Below are 16,335 nucleotides of genomic sequence, written 5' to 3'. Positions count from 1 at the left end.
TTCCATTTCGAATTCCATTTCCATTAACAATTCCATTTCGAATTCCATTTCCATTTCGAATTCCATTTCCATTTCGAATTCCATTTCCATTTCGAATTCCATTTCCATTAACAATTCCATTTCGATTTCCATTTCCATTTCCAATTCCATTTCCATTAACAATTCCATTTCCAATTCCATTTCCATTTCCAATTCCATTTCCATTAACAATTCCATTTCCAATTCCATTTCCATTTCCAATTCTTTTCCATTTCCAATTCCATTTCCATTTCCAATTCCATTTCCATTAACAATTCCATTTCGAATTCCATTTCCATTAACAATTCCAATTCCATTTCCAATTCCATTTCGAATTCTATTTCCATTAACAGTTCCATTTCGAATTCCATTTCCATTCCCAATTCCATTTCCATTAACAATTCCATTTCGAATTCCATTTCCATTTCCAATTCCATTTCCATTAACAATTCCATTTCCATTAACAATTCCATTTCCAATTCCATTTCCAATTCCATTTCCATTTCCATTTCCATTTCCATTTCGAATTCCATTTCCATTAACAATTCCATTTCCAATTCCATTTCCAATTCGAATTCCATTTCCATTAACAATTCCATTTCGAATTCCATTTCCATTAACAATTGCATTTCGAATTCCATTTCCATTTCGAATTCCATTTCCCTTAACAATTCCATTTCGAATTCCATTTCCAATTCGAATTCCATTTCCATTAACAATTCCATTTCGAATTCCATTTCCATTAACAATTCCATTTCGAATTCCATTTCCATTTTGAATTCCATTTCCATTAACAATTCCAATTCCATTTCGAATTCCATTTCCATTAACAATTCCATTTCAAATTCCATTTCCATTTCCAATTCCATTTCCATTAACAATTCCATTTCGAATTCCATTTCCATTTTGAATTCCATTTCCATTAACAATTCCATTTCGAATTCCATTTCCATTTCCAATTCCATTTCCATTAACAATTCCATTTCGAATTCCATTTCCATTTTGAATTCCATTTCCATTAACAATTCCAATTCCATATCGAATTCCATTTCGAATTCCATTTCCATTAACAATTCCATTTCCATTAACAATTCCATTTCGAATTCCATTTCCATTAACAATTCCATTTCGAATTCCATTTCCATTAACAATTCCAATTCCATTTCCAATTCCATTTCTATTCTACCTCTACCTCTACTTCTACTTCTACTTACAGCTCTGTTTACCCAACCAATTTGCCCTGACAAATATATGAAGGAAAATATGTAAGTTAAAGTTTAACTCAACGACAAAGTTAAACTTTAAAGCCTTCTCTTCACAATCTGTTATTGTTTAACTTGCAGAAATTCCCCAGAGGCCTTCGATCTGCCATGAACTGCCACAATCATTAGTCTGCGATTAGTCCAGGATCAAATATCCTTGATTGATTCCTAATGATAAAACTTTTTTAAAAAAATCTTAACTGGGAACTTTCCCAACAATTGCATCGCATGTCTTCTTCCTAGAATCTGTCCAGTGAAAATGCGACTATTTTAGATAATGATTGAATGGACTTTTCTTGGGTTTTCCAATCTAGGATGGTGATGAAGCATCTCCAATTTATACAAGCTCTGAGATTGTTAAGGTTCCAGATCCACAGATGTCCATGGTAAGAGTGTTTGGGTACCACATAACCTAGGGCAGGCTGAATTCAGGGGGGGGGGAAATGTGTTTGTGAGTCTTTGGGCATGTGAATATACAAACAGGGCTTCCAAAGTTGAAGATGGCTTATATTTCAAACAGTCTTGGGGCTAAAATCATCAGCAACAAAACTGACAAAGAAGGAACTAGGCCAGGGATAGGCAACCTTGGCTCTTTTATGACTGGTGGACTTCAACTCCCAGAATTCCTGAGCCAGCATGGGGGAACTATGCCCCCTTCATGAGTTGTGGACTTCAACTCCCAGAATTCCTGAGCCAGCATGGCTCAGCTTGGAAACCTCTCCCTTTCTCCTCAGCGTGGCTGGCTCAGGAATTCTGGGAATTGAAGTCCACGAGTCATAAAAGAGCCAAGGTCGCCCACCCCTGAACTAGGCTGTGATGGTAGTGAGAATGAGAAGGATTTGATGATTAGAAGGAAAAAAAAATAGCAAGAATGCAGAAATGAAAGTTTTGTTGCAACCTTAGAGTAAGAGGTCAATTTAAATCTCTAGATGCCTTATTATAATTTATTTGATTATGTTTCTACTTATAGCTGTTATAAAAGAAGCTTAGTCGCTATTCACATTTTTATTTTTCTGTGCTGTCGGCTTTGCTTTTTTTTTCTTAACCTTTTTTCTCTTTCCTACCTTAAATATTATGATTATTTTGTTAGTTTTTATCTTTCTAGTTGTAAAAAAAAAATCTAATGAAGTTAACTTTCAAAAAAAAATATCAAGGGCTATCTCTTTTTTCTTCTTTCCTATCCATATTACCTTTCTTTTTCAAAATGTGATTGATTTTGGCTTCATCATTAAAAAATCTTTATTTACTGGTACAGTTAGAGAATATTTTGATGTTGGTATTTTCAAGAGTATGCTATAAGTTAACAAAGTACGCTGAAACGATTTCAAATTATTTGGAGGAACACAGGGTAGGGAGGGATAAATTTCTGTCCTGCCCATTCTTGGCTTAAATATTTCTTCACTACCATGAGCTTTCCTTCCTTCCTTCCTTCCTTCCTTCCTTCCTTCCTTCCTTCCTTCCTTCCTTCCTTCCTTCTTTCCTCCCTCCCTCCCTCCCTCCCTCCTTCCCTTGGAAGTAAAATCATATATGATTTGCTATATAATATTTCTAATATTGTTATAAAATTGGTAACTTCCTTCCTTCCCTTCTTTCCTTCCTCTCTCCAAAAATAAAATCACATATGATTTGCTATACAATATTTCTAATATTGTTATAAACTTTGTAACTTCCTTCCTTCCTCCCTCCAAAAATAAAATCACATATGATTTGCTATACAATATTTCTAATATAGTTATATAATTTGTAATTTCCTTCCTTCCTCCAAAAATAAAATCACATATGATTTGCTATACAATATTTCTAATATAGTTATAAAATTTGTAACTTCCTTCCTTCCTCCAAAAATAAAATCATATGATTTGCTATACAATATTTCTAATATTGTTATAAAATTTGTAACTTCTTTCCTTCCTCCCTCCAAAAATAAAATCACATATGATTTGCTATACAATATTTCTAATATAGTTATAAAATTTGTAACTTCCTTCCTTCCTTCCTTCCTTCCTTCCTTCCTTCCTTCCTTCCTTCCTTCCGCTGGAAGTAAAATCAAAGATGATTCCTTGCACAATATTTCTAACACAATTATAATGTTCCCTCCATTTTCCCTTCCTCCCGCTGTCTCTGGTACATCTTTCCTGCACTGTTGAAGGATCACGATAAATTTTCATCACGGCCATCGCAAAAAAAATCCTGTATCTCCTCAACCTGCGTCACTTCAGAACAGAGGATATTGTACGTAGGTAATTGCAATTGATTTCAAAGCTGATTTGTCCTTCATTTATTATTTTTTTAAAGGAGAACTTGGTGGAAAGCAAACATCACAAGCTTGCCAGGAGCTTAAGAAGCGGTCCTTCGGATCACGACCTCAAACCCAACGCTGCTACACGGGATCAGCTTAACGTAAGTTCCACCTTAAAACACCCTGAACTGTTCTTCATTTAATTTTTGCCGTGTGCTTATATAAAAATACAAAATTACAGAGCTGGAAGGGACCTTGGAGGTCATCTAGTTCAACCCCCTGGCTCAATCAGGAAACCCCTGTATGCCATTCCAGACAAGTGGCTGTCCAGTCTCTTCTTAAAAGCCTCCAGTGATGGATCACCCATAACTTCTGAAGGCAAGGAGTTCCACTGGTTAATTGTCCTCTCCTTAATTCCAGGTTGCTTCTCTCCTTGATTAGTTTCCATCCATTGTTTCTCCAAAGCAGCTTCGGGTGCTTTGGAGAATAGCTTGACTCCCTCTTCTTTGGGGCAGCCCCTCAAATATTGGAAGACTGCTATCCTGTCCCCCGTAGTCCTTATTTCCCCTAGACTAGACATACCCAGTTCCACCAACTGTTCTTCTTTGGTTTTCTTTTAGATCATTGTGAGTTACCCACCTACAAAACAACTAACGTACGAAGAGCAGGACTTGGTGTGGAAGTTTCGGTACTACCTTACTCATCAAGAAAAGGTAGGCGTGCAAGCTGAAGCTCTGCCTTCTTCCGGACTGAGAACTACAATCATTCCCAGCCTGTCACTTCCAGGTGTTTAGGGACTGTGATTCCCAACATTTTTTTTTCCCCCAGACAAAAGCCAAGGAGCAGGGGAATTCCGAGAACTGCATCAGAGTAGATGTAGTTTGGGTAGCTTTAGAAGGCTGATGGAGACGGTATTTTTCTTTTTTTTCCCCTTTCCTTCACTCCCAAGCACGCAACGTTCTTTCTTGTTTGATTTGAATTTGGATTGTAAGGGTGTGAAACACTCTGCGTCTCTGTTGCCTCGGGAAATGTGACAGCGGTGATTTCTTCTTCTTGTGTAGATTGACTTGAGAGCGTGAGGTTCTAGGCTGATCTGGAATGATCTGGAAGTGCAGCACTTAGGGCCACCTCTAAATGGCAGGAAGGGGTTTTTGGAGTAATCTTGCTCTGCTAAAGATCTTCCCTCCCTCCTTCCCTCTCCCTAGCTTAGTCTAACATCTTATTTCCTTCCTTCCTTTCTTCCTTCCTTCCTTCCTTCCTTCCTTCCTTCCTTCCTTCCTTCCTTCCTTCCTTCCTTCCTTCCTTCCTTCCTTCTCTAGCTTAGTCTAACATCTTATTTCCTTCCTTCCTTCCTTCCTTCCTTCCTTCCTTCCTTCCTTCCTTCCTTCCTTCCTTCTCTAGCTTAGTCTAACATCTTATTTCCTTCCTTCCTTCCTTCCTTCCTCCCTCCCTCCCTCCTTCCTTCCTTCCTTCTCTAGCTTAGTCTAACATCTTATTTCCTTCCTTCCTTCCTTCCTTCCTTCCTTCCTTCCTTCCTTCCTTCCTTCCTTCCCTAGCTTAGTCTAAAATTTTATTTCCTTCCTTCCTTCCTTCCTTCCTTCCTTCCTTCCTTCCTTTCCTCCCTCCCTCCCTCCCTCCTTCCTTCCTTCCTTCCTTCCTTCCTTCCCTAGCTTAGTCTAACATCTTATTTCCTTCCTTCCCTCCCTCCCTCCCTCCCTCCTTCCTTCCTTCCTTCCTTCCTTCCTTCCTTCCTTCCTTCCTTCTCCCTAGCTTAGTCTAACATCTTATTTCCTTCCTTCCTTCCTTCCTTCCTTCCTTCCTTCCTTCCTTCCTTCCTTCCTTCCTTCCTTCCTTCCTTCCTTCCTTCTTCCTAGCTTAGTCTAACATCTTATTTCCTTCCTTCCTTTCTCCCTCCCTCCCTTCCTTCTCTTTTCCTCCTTCTCTCTCCCTAGCCTAGTCTAAAATCTGAGTTCCTCCCTCCCTCCCTCCCTTCTTTCCTTCCTCCCTTCTTCCTCTCCCTTCCTCCCTCTCATCCCTCCCTTCCTTCCATCCATCCATCCATCAGCAAAGAGGATAATTGCTCAGGTCCTTAGGCCTGGGGGCCGGATCCGGCCCGCGAAGTGGTTTCATGTGGCCTGCGAAGCCATCCTGGAAACAGTGAGGGAACGGCCCCCACTGCCTTGGCCCTGGCCCAGAGACCCTCCTTCTGCCAGAGACCCTCAGATCTGTCCCACTCCTGCCCAGGCCCCCATAGGCACCCTTGATGCGAACGATGTAGAGCTGGCCACGCCCACCCAGTAGGCCATACGCACTCTAGCCACGCCCACCCAGTAGGCCACGCCCATCCTGGCCATACCCACCCGGCCCCCTGAGGGCAACCGCAATGCTGATGCGGCCCTCAATGAAATTGAGTTTGACACCCCTGTGTTAGTGCTTCTTTCCCCTTCAGCCTCCCCTTCTGAAAAGCTGCGACAGGAGGAATTCATCCTTTCCCTGGAATGTCAGGAAGGCTGGGAGCCACAACCAGGGCCGGGAGTCTCACTCCAGGAAAGCCAGGGTGATTGGCAGATATCTCCTTTTTTCCCCCCTTCTGGTCACTGAGTCAATGTGAGCCCCTAGCCTTTCTCTCCTTAAGGAACGCCACTGAAATTACCTTCCCTTTTGAAAGGAATTGCCGCAGCAACTCTTCTTTCATGATTCTGTGTGAGGCCAGGAAAGCTAAAAATCAGCTTATTTTTTTTTCCCCATAAGAGATAATTAAGCTTTAGACCTCAAGGCAGCTTTGCAGAAAACAAGAGACCCACCAAACGCAAGACCACATTTGAACAATTCTTTCCCCCAGACAGTGTTGAAATATGTCTGCTTTGGAAGCGGAGGGCCAAGATTTGAGTTATTCAGTCAATCCATCACCCTTTTATTAATGTTAGGGTTGTTCAACAGCAATAATACCGAGGACAAGCGCAACCTCCCTATGATTCCTCATAAGAAGAAGAAGAATTTAAGCCCTTTGTCATTGTTGTTGTTGTTAGTTGCGAAGTCGTGTCCGGCCCATCGCAACCCCATGGACCGTTCCTCCAGGCCTTCCTGTCCTCTACCATCTTCTGGAGTCCATTTAAGCTCACGCCTACAGCTTCAGTGACTCCATCCAGCCACTCATTCTCTGTCGTCCCCTTCTTCTCTTGCCCTCAATCTTTCCCAGCATGAGGCTCTTCTCCAGTGAGTCCTTCCTTCTCATTAGGTGGCCAAAGGATTTGAGTTTCAGCTTCAGGATCTGGCTTTCTAAAGAGCAGTCAGGGTTGATCTCCTCTAGGACTGACCGGTTTGATGGCCTTGCAGCCCAAGGGACTCGCAGGAGTCTTCTCCAGCACCACAGTTCAAAGGCCTCAATTCTTTGGCGCTCAGCCTTTCTTACGGTCCAACTTCCACTGCCATACATTGCAACTCGGAAGACCATAGCCTTAACTATACACACTTTTGTTGGCAGGGTGACGTCTCTGCTTTTTAGTGTGCTGTCTAGATTTGCCATGGCTTTCCTCCCCAGGAGCAAGCGTCTTTTTATTTCTTGGCTGCAGTCCCCATCTGCGGTGATCTTGGAGTCCAGGAAAATAAAATCTGTCACTACCTCCATTTCTTCCCCATCTATTGGCCAGGAATTGAGAGGGCCGGATGCCATGATCTTGGTTTTCTTAATTCCTTTGTCATTATTCTAGTTCTAAACCAGGGGTCTTCAAACATGGCCCTTTTATGATTTGTGGACTTCAACTCCCAGAATTCCTCAGCCAGGCACGCTGGCTGAGGAATTCTGGGAGTTGAAGTCCACAAGTCATAAAAGGGCCAAGTTTGAAGACCCCTGGCACAGAAAGATGGAGGATAACTTGCAGTGGACCCAAAGGTGCTTTCCCAAAAGGCAACTGGCCTTTCTTGTTTGTTTGTTTTGTTCCCTTGAAAACATTTTGCTCCTCATCCAAGAAGCTTCTTCAGTTCTGAAAAAAAACACAAGGATGCCCAGTTGGAAAAGCACCTTTGGGACAACCATGACCTGGATTGAGAACCTCCATGGACAAACTGGATTGGAGATTTATTTTAGAAAGATCCACGCATTCTCTTCCATCAAGAGCAGGGAAAGCTAGGACAGAGGTCTTCAAACTTGGCCCTTTTAGGACTTGTGGACTTCAACTCCCAGGATTCCTCAGCTTGGCTTGCTGACTGAGGAATTCTGGGAGTTGAAGTCCACATGTCCTAAAAGGGCCAAGTTTGAAGACCCCTGTTCAGTGTTTCTTGAGACTTTAGGAAAAGAAAAAAAAATCACCCAAAAGTTCAGATCTGTTAAAAAAGAAATCCCAGTAACAACAGTTTGCTCATTCTGTGAAATACCAATGAATATGGATTTCTTTATTTAAAATATTTATCTGCCCTTCATCATGCATTGCGTCCCTCGGGAATAGGCGAAATTAAAAATGCATTTGAATGCAACAACAACAAAAACATCCAGAGTGCAGCAAAATACGATTCAAAGAGCTATTATTCACCTGGAGTCCTTAATGAGTTGGACCATAGTTGAACGCTAAGTGAATGATATGTGTTTCCATATCATTCACTTAGGGTCTTATGTTATTTTTTGCTCCAAAAGATGTACGAAGGCTTATTTTCTGGTTAGGGCTTATATTCAGGGAAATACGGTACTAAATGTGTCCATCTGGCTGATGATCTGAAGAGGGGCTTATTTTGGGGGTGGGACTTATATACAGGGAAATACAGTACTAAATGCGTCTGTCTGGATGACGATCTTAAGTGGGGCTTATTTTGGGGGTGGGACTTATATTACGATCATCCTGGAAAAAATATGCTGGGGCTTATTTTCCAGTTGGGTCTTATATTTGGGGAAATATGGTACTACCATCAGTGGCAACTGGTCAAACTTAACAACAGTGTTGAAAGAGGGATAATTATGCCCAGTGCTCAGTCTTAACGGTATGTCAGTCACAGAATCCCCTCCGTCTTCATTGGTGATCTTCATTCTTGGCATTTCTACAAGCAAAGTCAATGGGGAAGCTGGCTGGAGGTTGCAAAGGGAAACCAAGGCATATTCTTGCTTAATGACTACAATGATTCATTTAAACAATGGGGACTGGAGGTTTTGGTACTTCTGTCATGGAGCAGCACGGTCGTGGGAGGTTGCATTTTATGACCATATTAGCTTGATGATGTGCCGTCCTTGATGATGTCTCCTAGTTGGGTGATGAAATGTGTGCAAGAAAGCAGCCAAGCTCAGAGAGCACCAAGGAACCCACAGTCCTCCTCCTCCTCTTCCTCCTCCTCCTCTTCCTCCTCCTCCTCTTCCTCTTTCTCCTCCTCCTCTCAACTAGGTAACATAATCAGTGTGGAGATCAAACCCCACACAACTCCAGCTGATAATATTTCATAGTTGGGTAATGAAATGTCTGCAAGAAAACCACCAAGCTCAGAGAACACCAAGGACCTCACAGATGTCCTTCTCCTCCTCTTCCTCTTCCTCCTCCTCCTCCTCCTCCTCCTCCTCCTCCTCCTCCTCCTCCTCCCAACTAGGTAACATAATCAGTGCGGAGATCAAACCCCACTCCCTTCTAGCACTGATGAGGTTTCCTAGTTGGGTCATGAAACGTCTTGCAAGGAAACCACCAAGCTCAGAAAGCACCAAGGACCTTCACAGTCTTTTTCCTCCTCCTCCTCTCCTCCTCCTCCTCCTCCTCCTCCTCCTCCTCCTCCTCCTCCTCCTCCTCCTCCTCCTCCTCCTCTCCATAAGCCCCCCTCCCTTCTAGCACTGATGAGGTTTCCTAGTTGGGTCTTGAAACATCTGCAAGAAAACCACCAAGCTCAGAGAGCACCAAGGACCCCAGGGTCATTCTCCCCCTCCCCAAATCCCCCTCCCTTCTAGCACTGATGAGGTTACCTAGTTCAGTCATAAAACGTCTGCACCCACCAAGCTCAGAGAGCGCCAAAGACCCCACAGTTCCACCATGAACTGCAAATAATTTCTTGAATTGGAACAGAATAATAGAGAATAGAATAATAACGTTATTGTCCCTTTAAAGGCACGCTAATCGGCACACACTGAAATGAAATTTGGTTGCATTCAGCTTTCAGAGGATCACCACCTCCGATATACACAGCATAAATAGGACATTTGTTGTTGTTGTTGTTAGCTGCAAAGTCGTGTCTGACCCATCGCGACCCTATGGACAACATTCCTCCAGGCCTTCCTGTCCTCTACCATCTTCTGGAGTCCATTTAAGCTCACGCCTACTGCTTCAGTGACTCCATCCAGCCACCTCATTCTCTGTCGTCCCCTTCTTCTCTCGCCCTCAATCTTTCCCAGCATTAGGCTCTTCTCCAGTGAGTCCTTCCTTCTCATTAGGTGGCCAAAGTATTTGAGTTTTAGCTTCAGGATCTGGCCTTCTAAAGAGCAGTCAGGGTTGATCTCCTCTAGGACTGACTGGTTTGATCGCCTTGCAGTCCAAGGGATTCGCAGGAGTCTTCTCCAGCACCAGAGTTCAAAGGCCTCAATTCTTTGGCGATCAGCCTTTCTTATGGTCCAGCTTTCACTGCCATACATTGCAAAAATAGGACATACATACATACATACATACATACATACATAAATACAGAATGATACACATACCCACACATATTATATGATGCGGAGAAACAACAATCTAGTTCGGCTTATGTACATGTGTGCAGGGCGAGATTACTTATCAATGGAAATTCTCATCCCAATTACGTCATTAAGGAGAGGATGACCTGTGACATGCAGTCAGATCAGCCCATAGTTTCTTCTGAAGCTCCATTAAACCCCAACCCCAAAGAATTTTTTTTTAAAAAAAATACCCACCCTGTTCTTGTTTGATGTCACCTCCAAGTTGGGACAAAGGATGCTGATGGGTTTCTGACTTTTGACCTTAGGCGCTGACCAAATTCTTGAAGTGCGTCAACTGGCACCTTCCTCAAGAAGCAAAGCAAGCGCTAGAACTCCTGGGCAAATGGAAGCCGATGGACGTAGAAGACTCCTTAGAGCTTCTGTCTTCGCAGTTCACCAACCCAACGGTGCGCCGTTACGCTGTGGCCCGATTGCAGCAGGCCGATGATGAGGTAACAGAACGACAGAGCTGGAAGGAGACCGTAGAGTTCTTCTAGTCCAGCCCCCTGCTCAAGCAGGAAACCCTATACTATTTCAGACAAACTATTGTCCAGTCTTTTTTTTTTTTTAAAAAAAAGTCCAGTGTTGGAGCACTCACAAGTTCTGGAGGCAGGTTTTGGTCACTTCACATGACCCTGGGACACTGTGACCGTCATAAATATGAAGCAGTTGCCAAGCATCTGAATGTAAATCACAAGACCCTGGAGATGCTGCAACATTCCAGCTGATTGGCGCTCCTTCTGGGCTCAGGAGAAGTGCCATGATCAGCACTGAGCTCCAGCTGGATCCTGGCGCTGATCCTGGAGCTTCCGCTGAGCCCTGACAGCCCTGCAGCTCCAGCCATCTCTCAGGCTTGTGCGGTGCTGCCACCGGTTCAGCTCATTCCCTTCCCCCGCTACCACTTTTCTAGGATGGTCACGTACCACCTGCCAGGTGCCAATGTACCACAGGTGGTACCCGTACCACTGGTTGAAAAGCCCTGAAGAGGGACTTATTTTGGGGTTAGGGCTTATATTCACAGACACAGACAAACCTCCAAGTGGCCTCAGCGACCCTCTAAAAGAAGACAAATGACCAGTAGTCTGCAAAGAATATAAATCCTTCCATTTCCCCACCATCCAGTCAGAGCTGAAGAAGCTTCTCGGATGAGAAGCAAAACGTCTTCAAAGAAAAACAAGAAAGTCCAGTTGCCTCCTTAAAAAAAAAAAGCATCTTTCGGTTTCTCTACCATGCTGTTTTCTCTTTTTTTCTCTCCTCTTCCTAGCCCCAAACCCTTTCTGGCCCCTTCCTCGTTGGGGAAAAAAAAATCACTTCCCATATCAAATTTGCCTGCTTCCTATGTTTTCTCCCCAGGATCTGCTGATGTATTTGCTGCAGCTTGTCCAAGCTCTGAAATATGAAAATTTTGATGACATCAAGAGTGGGTTGGAGCCCATCAAGAAAGAAACTCCAGGATCCGTTTCGGAAAGTATGGCCGCCTCTGGAGTCGCTGCAGCTGAAATAGAGAGGTAGGTGAGCCTTTGTAGAGGAAGGCCTCTAGTTAGGGCAGGGGTTAGGCAACCTTGGCTCTTTTATGACTTGTGGACTCCAACTCCCAGAATTCCTGAGCCAGCATGGCTCAGCATGGAAACCTCTCCCTTTTCTTAGTGTGGCTGGCTCAGGAATTCTGGGAGTTGAAGTCCACAAGTCATAAAGTGGCCTAGGCCAGGGGTAGGCAACCTTGGCTCTTTTATGACTTGTGGACTTCAACTCCCAGAATTCCTGAGCCAGCATGGCTCAGCATGGAAACCTCTCCCTTTTCTTAGTGTGGCTGGCTCAGGAATTCTGGGAGTTGAAGTCCACAAGTCATAAAGTGGCCTAGGCCAGGGGTAGGCAACCTTGGCTCTTTTATGACTTGTGGACTTCAACTCCCAGAATTCCTGAGCCAGCATGGCTCAGCAGGGAAACCTCTCCCTTTTCCCTCAGTGGGGCTGGCTCAGGAATTCTGGGAGTTGAAGTCCACAAGTCATAAAATGGCCTAGGCCAGGAGTAGGCAACCTTGGCTCTTTTATGACTTGTGGACTTCAACTCCCAGAATTCCTGAGCCAGCATGGCTCAGCATGGAAACCTCTCCCTTTTCCCTCAGTGTGGCTGGCTCAGGAATTCTGGGAGTTGAAGTCCACGAGTCATAAAAAGAGCCAAGGTTGCCTACCTCTGACTTATGACCACAACTGAGCCCAAAAATTAATTTCTTTTTTTATTAGTTTTATTCATTTGTAACATAAAAATGTGAAAACGCAAAAGGAAATAGTAGGGGACAACAGTAGAAAAAGAGAAAAAAGGTTTTTTTAGAAAAATGGTATGGAGAAAGGGGGGAAAGACACAAAAGGCATTGACTTCCGACTCTCTCTGTTGCAGTAAAATCAGACATTAAAATCAAATCTCAACTTTTTACATTTCTATCGTCGTATCCACTAGCCTTGGGTCTTTTATGACTGGTGGACTTCAACTCCCAGAATTCCTGAGCCAGCCATGCGGAGGGGAAAGGGAGAGTTTCCAAGCTGAGCCATGCTGGCTGAGGAATTCTGGGAATTGAAGTCCACGAGTCATGAGGGGGCCATAGTTCCCCCATGCTGGCTCAGGAATTCTGGGAGTTGAAGTCCACGAGTCATGAGGGGGCCATAGTTCCCCCATGCTGGCTGAGGAATTCTGGGAGTTGAAGTCCACGAGTCATGAGGGGGCCATAGTTCCCCCATGCTGGCTGAGGAATTCTGGGAGTTGAAGTCCACGAGTCATGAGGGGGCCTTAGTTCCCCCATGCTGGCTCAGGAATTCTGGGAGTTGAAGTCCACGAGTCATGAGGGGGCCATAGTTCCCCCATGCTGGCTCAGGAATTCTGGGAGTTGAAGTCCACGAGTCATGAGGGGGCCATAGTTCCCCCATGCTGGCTCAGGAATTCTGGGAGTTGAAGTCCACGAGTCATGAGGGGGCCATAGTTCCCCCATGCTGGCTGAGGAATTCTGGGAGTTGAAGTCCACGAGTCATGAGGGGGCCATAGTTCCCCCATGCTGGCTCAGGAATTCTGGGAGTTGAAGTCCACGAGTCATGAGGGGGCCATAGTTCCCCCATGCTGGCTGAGGAATTCTGGGAGTTGAAGTCCACGAGTCATGAGGGGGCCATAGTTCCCCCATGCTGGCTCAGGAATTCTGGGAGTTGAAGTCCACGAGTCATGAGGGGGCCATAGTTCCCCCATGCTGGCTGAGGAATTCTGGGAGTTGAAGTCCACGAGTCATGAGGGGGCCATAGTTCCCCCATGCTGGCTGAGGAATTCTGGGAGTTGAAGTCCACGAGTCATGAGGGGGCCTTAGTTCCCCCATGCTGGCTCAGGAATTCTGGGAGTTGAAGTCCATGAGTCATAAAAAGAGCCAAGGCTGCCTACCCCTGACTTATGACCACATGTGAGCCCAAAAATTTATTTCTCTTTTTATTAGTTTTATTCATTTGTAACATAAAAATGTGAAAACGCAAAAGGAAATAGTAGGGGACAACAGTAGAAAAAGAGAAAAAAGGTTTTTTTTTAGAAAAATGGTATGGAGAAAGGGGGGGAAAGAAACAAAAGGCATTGACTTCCGACTCTCTCTGTTGCAGTAAAATCAGACATTAAAATCAAATCTCAACTTTTTACATGTCTTAACAGTCGTATGCAGAAGCCATTTCCTTATTGGCAAATCAGTCTAATCAGTAAAACCAAAAATCATGATATCATTTTTTTTTCCCCCGCCTCAGGCACAAAGTCCAGAAGCGGTTTCCAAGTAGAAACAAAAGTACTAATTTTCTTTTTGTTGATCAGCGCAGCCAATTTGGCCGTCTCTGCTAATTCGATCAGTTTTTGTAACCTTTCGTCTATGGTAGGAATTGTGGCATCCTTCCACTTTTGTGCCTAGAGCAGGGGTCTTCAAACTTGGCCCTTTTATGACTTGTGGACTTCAACTCCCAGAATTCCTCAGCCAGCATGCCTAGCTGAAGAATTCTGGGAGTTGAAGTCCACAAGTCATAAAAGGGCCAAGTTTGAAGACCCCTGGCCTAGAGCAATCTTGCTGCCGTCACCCTATATATAAAATCAGTTCCCATTTTTTTTTCTAGTTCTCTTTCCATTAGCCCCAGAAGTAAAGTTTCTGGTTTCATCATTATGTTCACTTTAAGAATTTTCTGCACTAATATATGAATCCTACTCCAATATTTCTTTGCCTTATCACACCTCCACCGTAAATGATAAAAAAAGCCCCTTCTGTACATTTACATTTCCAAACTGAGCCCCAAATTTCTGCGGCTGAGCGAGACAGTTTGTTAAGTGAGTTGTGCTCCATTTTACGACCTTTCCTGCCTCTTTCCTGCCTTGGTTGTTAAAGGGATCTGGCTTCCCCCATTGACTTTGCATCTCAGAAGGTGTTCTGTACCAGCCTGCTACCGGCCCTGCAGCAAAAGCAGGGACAACCCCTTTACAAACTGCAAGAGGCTGGAATTAAGCCTGCCAAATTTATTAACATAAAACAGAGCAAGACAAGACACCAACCATGAAACAGGAGCTATGAAACAGGAACTATCCAAGCGGTTGCCTTCAGCAAACCAGCCCTCCCACACATTCCCCTTAAATACAGTTCAGGGCGTGGCCTCCCTCTGCCTCCTTCCGAGGAGCCCCATTGCCTTCCTCTGTTTACTCCTGATTGACTGCCTCCTGCGTCGGGCGTCCTTGAACAGGGCCAGCTGTGGGTCATCTTCATCCACGCTGTCAGGCTCACACAGCTGGGTCTCCGTCGTGACCAGGTGGGAGGGGCCCGGCTGAGGGCTCTGCGGAGCCTCAAGGCCATCATCAGAAAGCTCTTCAACACCCCCCTCCTCCTCCTCTGAGTCGTCCGACCCAACTGCCAAACCCACAGGCTGACCCTGAATCACAACAGAAGGTCGCTAAAGGGGATCACGTATCCCCAGGACACTGTGACAGTCATAAATATGAGTCAGTTGCCAAATGTCTGAATTTTGATCACGTGGCCATAGGGACACTACCAATGGTCATAAATCATAGGTTTTCGAGGCTATTGTAACTTTGAACGGCCACTAAATGAATGGGTTATAAGTTAAGGACTCACTGTAGTCTCCTTGGTTAATTATCCCCAAGTCTGTCGCATCTAAACAGCTGGCTTGTAAAACAAAGATTGGAGTCTCTGGTGTTTAATAAGAAGGGATCTTCCACAACTTGAAATTATGAAGCAATTACGGTATTCATATTTGAAGTTGCAGTTTTAAATCTCCTTAGTAGGAAAATGACATCCATTAAACCCAGCAGGACACTGGTTTGCGTGTTTACTTCTGAATAAATGTGCTTACATTGAAATAATTAAACGTGCATAAGATTTCTACACAGGGGAAAAAAAACCCCAAAACCCCCACCTCTTCAGGATGCAAATGCATGGAAGGTTAACTGGAGAAACAATAAAAGAGGCATCAAATAATTCTAGCCAGCAAAGGAGGTTCTATTGTTGTCGGGTTTTTTTTCATAACTGGTGGCTATTGATTTCGCTTAAAAAACAGCAACAACAACACTTCATTATTGAAGATGTGTGTACATTTGCATGGGAAAGTGGGGATAATTGCTATGCATATATTGCAAAAATCGCAAAGAAGGGGAGGGGAGAAGGAAATTCACAAACGTTTGAATTTTTAAAAATACTTTATACACTTAGAAATGTGGCTTAATTAGCTTCCTTGGCTCGCTATTATTATTATTATTATTATTATTATTATTATTATTATTATTATTATTATTATATTTTTTTAATCCTGACTTTATTGCTTTACTTTATACACTCAAGGTGGTGAACGTGCTTAACGCTCCTTCGGCCTCCTATTTCCCCCAAAACAACAACCCTGTGAGGTGGGTTGGTCTGAGAGAGAGAGTGACTGACTCAAAGTAATCCAGTGATTTTCATGTGTAAGGCAGGACTAGAACTCATAGCCTCCCGGTGTTTGGCTCAGGAATCTGTGAGTTCTAATCCCGCCTTAGGCATGAAGGCCAGCTGGGTGACTTTGGGCCAGTCACCAGGAGTTGGTGAGTTCTAGTCCCGCCTTAGGCATGAAGGCCAGCTGGGTGACTTTGAGTCAATC

At 44.0% G+C, this 16,335-nt stretch overlaps 1 protein-coding gene across 5 annotated transcripts in view; it reads left to right on the top strand.

Annotated features, from left to right (window-relative positions):
- The window catches only part of PIK3C3 (phosphatidylinositol 3-kinase catalytic subunit type 3), a 128,709-nt gene that overhangs the window by 23,801 nt on the left and 88,573 nt on the right, over positions 1–16,335 (top strand). For 4 of the 5 annotated variants that reach the window (XR_014491469.1, XM_083354830.1, XM_083354829.1 and 1 more), the window contains 5 exons: positions 1,595–1,666; positions 3,576–3,680; positions 4,140–4,232; positions 10,462–10,647; positions 11,549–11,703. Coding sequence is in view for 4 of the 5 variants with exons in the window: in XM_083354830.1 (XP_083210956.1) it covers positions 1,595–1,666; positions 3,576–3,680; positions 4,140–4,232; positions 10,462–10,647; positions 11,549–11,703 (611 nt within the window). In the remaining variant the exon portion in view is untranslated. The remainder of the gene's footprint in view (positions 1–1,594; positions 1,667–3,575; positions 3,681–4,139; positions 4,233–10,461; positions 10,648–11,548; positions 11,704–16,335) is intronic. The other variant, XM_083354831.1, reaches the window with a different exon arrangement.

Source organism: Vipera ursinii (assembly GCF_947247035.1).
Source record: "Vipera ursinii genome assembly, chromosome: 2".
Lineage (NCBI taxonomy): Eukaryota > Metazoa > Chordata > Lepidosauria > Squamata > Viperidae > Vipera > Vipera ursinii.
This window is presented reverse-complemented; position numbering and strand designations above follow the sequence as displayed.